Source organism: Propithecus coquereli, unplaced genomic scaffold (assembly GCF_000956105.1).
Source record: "Propithecus coquereli isolate 6110/MARCELLA unplaced genomic scaffold, Pcoq_1.0 Scaffold47, whole genome shotgun sequence".
NCBI lineage: Eukaryota > Metazoa > Chordata > Mammalia > Primates > Indriidae > Propithecus > Propithecus coquereli.
In genome coordinates, this window is record NW_012150507.1 from 3,479,884 (window position 1) to 3,481,724 (window position 1,841).

Below are 1,841 nucleotides of genomic sequence, written 5' to 3' on the forward strand. Positions count from 1 at the left end.
GCTATCACTTTCCTTGACCAGGGCATCTATTTCCAGCAATGCAGCCTAAGGTCACATTAGCATTTTTGGCAATAAAATACACTGTTGGCTCATGTTTACGTGCTGTCAACTAAATCCCTTATGCCTTTTTCACATGAACTCCCATTAAATAAGGTTTCCCACATCCTGTACTGATATAAATAATAGTATGAGGTTAAGTGAAGTCATTTATATAGGTTCTTATGAAACTTAAGTTTATTTATGTTTATTGTTCCAGTAGTTGAGATACATCTGAATTCTCAAATCTGTATATTGATGTACTTGATGAGTATTTTTATGCTTTCTGTACTTCACTGAAATCATTAATAAAATTTTAATCTAACACAACCCCAAGTGCAGAGTCTATGGTACATACTGAGAGTTCTTTCATTGCTAGCAATTAGTCTCTTTGGGTATAGCTATTCAGCTCACAATAAATCAGCAACTGTGGATCCACCCAAGTATCTTATACTCAACCACACTCATCCATCCTTTTCCTGAAGATATCATGGGAGACTGTTACATGACTTGTTGGAACTAAAATTAGTCATGATTATAATTTTTTCCATTCATTACTATTACAGTGGTTTTATAATTCTGTCTAAAAGACAGTGTGTGATTTTAACCTGGGTCTCTTATCTATCTTTATTTTCTAAGTGCTTATAAACCAGTAATACTGGCTGGGCCTGGTGGCTCACCTGTAATCCCAGCATTCTGGGAGGCTGAGGCAGAAGGATCCCTTGAGGTCAGGAGTTCAAGACCAGCCTGAGCAAGAGCAAGACCCCCATCTCTACCAAAAATAGAAAAAGTTAGCTGGGTGCTTTGGCATGTAGTCCCAGCTATTCAGAAGGCTGAGGCAGGAGGATCACTTGAGCCCAGGAGTCTGAGGTTGCAGTCAGCTGAGATGACACCACTGCACTCTACCCAGGGCGACAGAGATAGACTCTGTCTCAAAAAAAAAAAAAAAAAAACTTAGCAAATATTAATGTTAAATGTTATGCTGACACATGTTTATATTTCCCGACTTCCCTATGAAATTATCCGTTTCTTATGGGAAATAGTCATTTATACATCCATGCGTGTTTTGTAAACTAACACACAGTAGCACATTTAGCCAGTAATTATTTTAGCATTCAATAATCATATAAACTGATAGATAAAATAATAAAGCAAAATTTCTGAGATCTCTCTCCTACACACATGCGCACACACATATATTTAATTCAAATCAATCTGCAATTTGGAGAAGGCACTCTGCTTATTTTATAAAATATTAAATTTCTAACAGAGGATGATTATCTAATTATGTCTATGAGAACTACTGTCTATTATCTTAGAATTATCATAAAATAATTAAAATAAACTGTTTCTCATTGTTCAAAAATATTAATTGAGTTATTTAACTTCCAGGGTGCTTATTGGTTCTCCTTTAGTTGGCCAACCCCAAAACAGAACTGGAGATGTCTATAAGTGTCCAGTTGGAAGAGGTGAATCGTTACCTTGCATAAAGTTGGATCTACCAGGTATGTAAAATCAAAAAGCCTGATTTTTAATCATGCCTAGTATTCTCACTGAAAACAAATTGTAATCAACTCAAATAAATATTAGAAGTAATCTATAAACATTCTTCAGTTATCATCCAAATTCACATAGAATGACATTTTGATTCCTTCTGCCCTTAATTTGCTTTCAAAAGTCATCATGTAGCATCCATAGATTTAGAATATATCACTAGTGCCATAAAGTTTAACTCCCTCCATTGTTCAGGATTCTTTGTAAGCCAGTGATGTTAATAACATGAAATAACTTTTCCAAATAAAGCT

The 1,841-nt window shown here is 34.9% G+C and overlaps 1 protein-coding gene across 1 annotated transcript in view; it reads left to right on the top strand.

Moving 5' to 3' along the window:
* The window catches only part of ITGA1 (integrin, alpha 1), a 177,490-nt gene that overhangs the window by 82,640 nt on the left and 93,009 nt on the right, over window positions 1-1,841 (top strand). Inside the window, exon 3 of the mRNA XM_012655294.1 lies at window positions 1,429-1,541. Coding sequence (XP_012510748.1) covers window positions 1,429-1,541 — 113 coding nt within the window. The remainder of the gene's footprint in view (window positions 1-1,428; window positions 1,542-1,841) is intronic.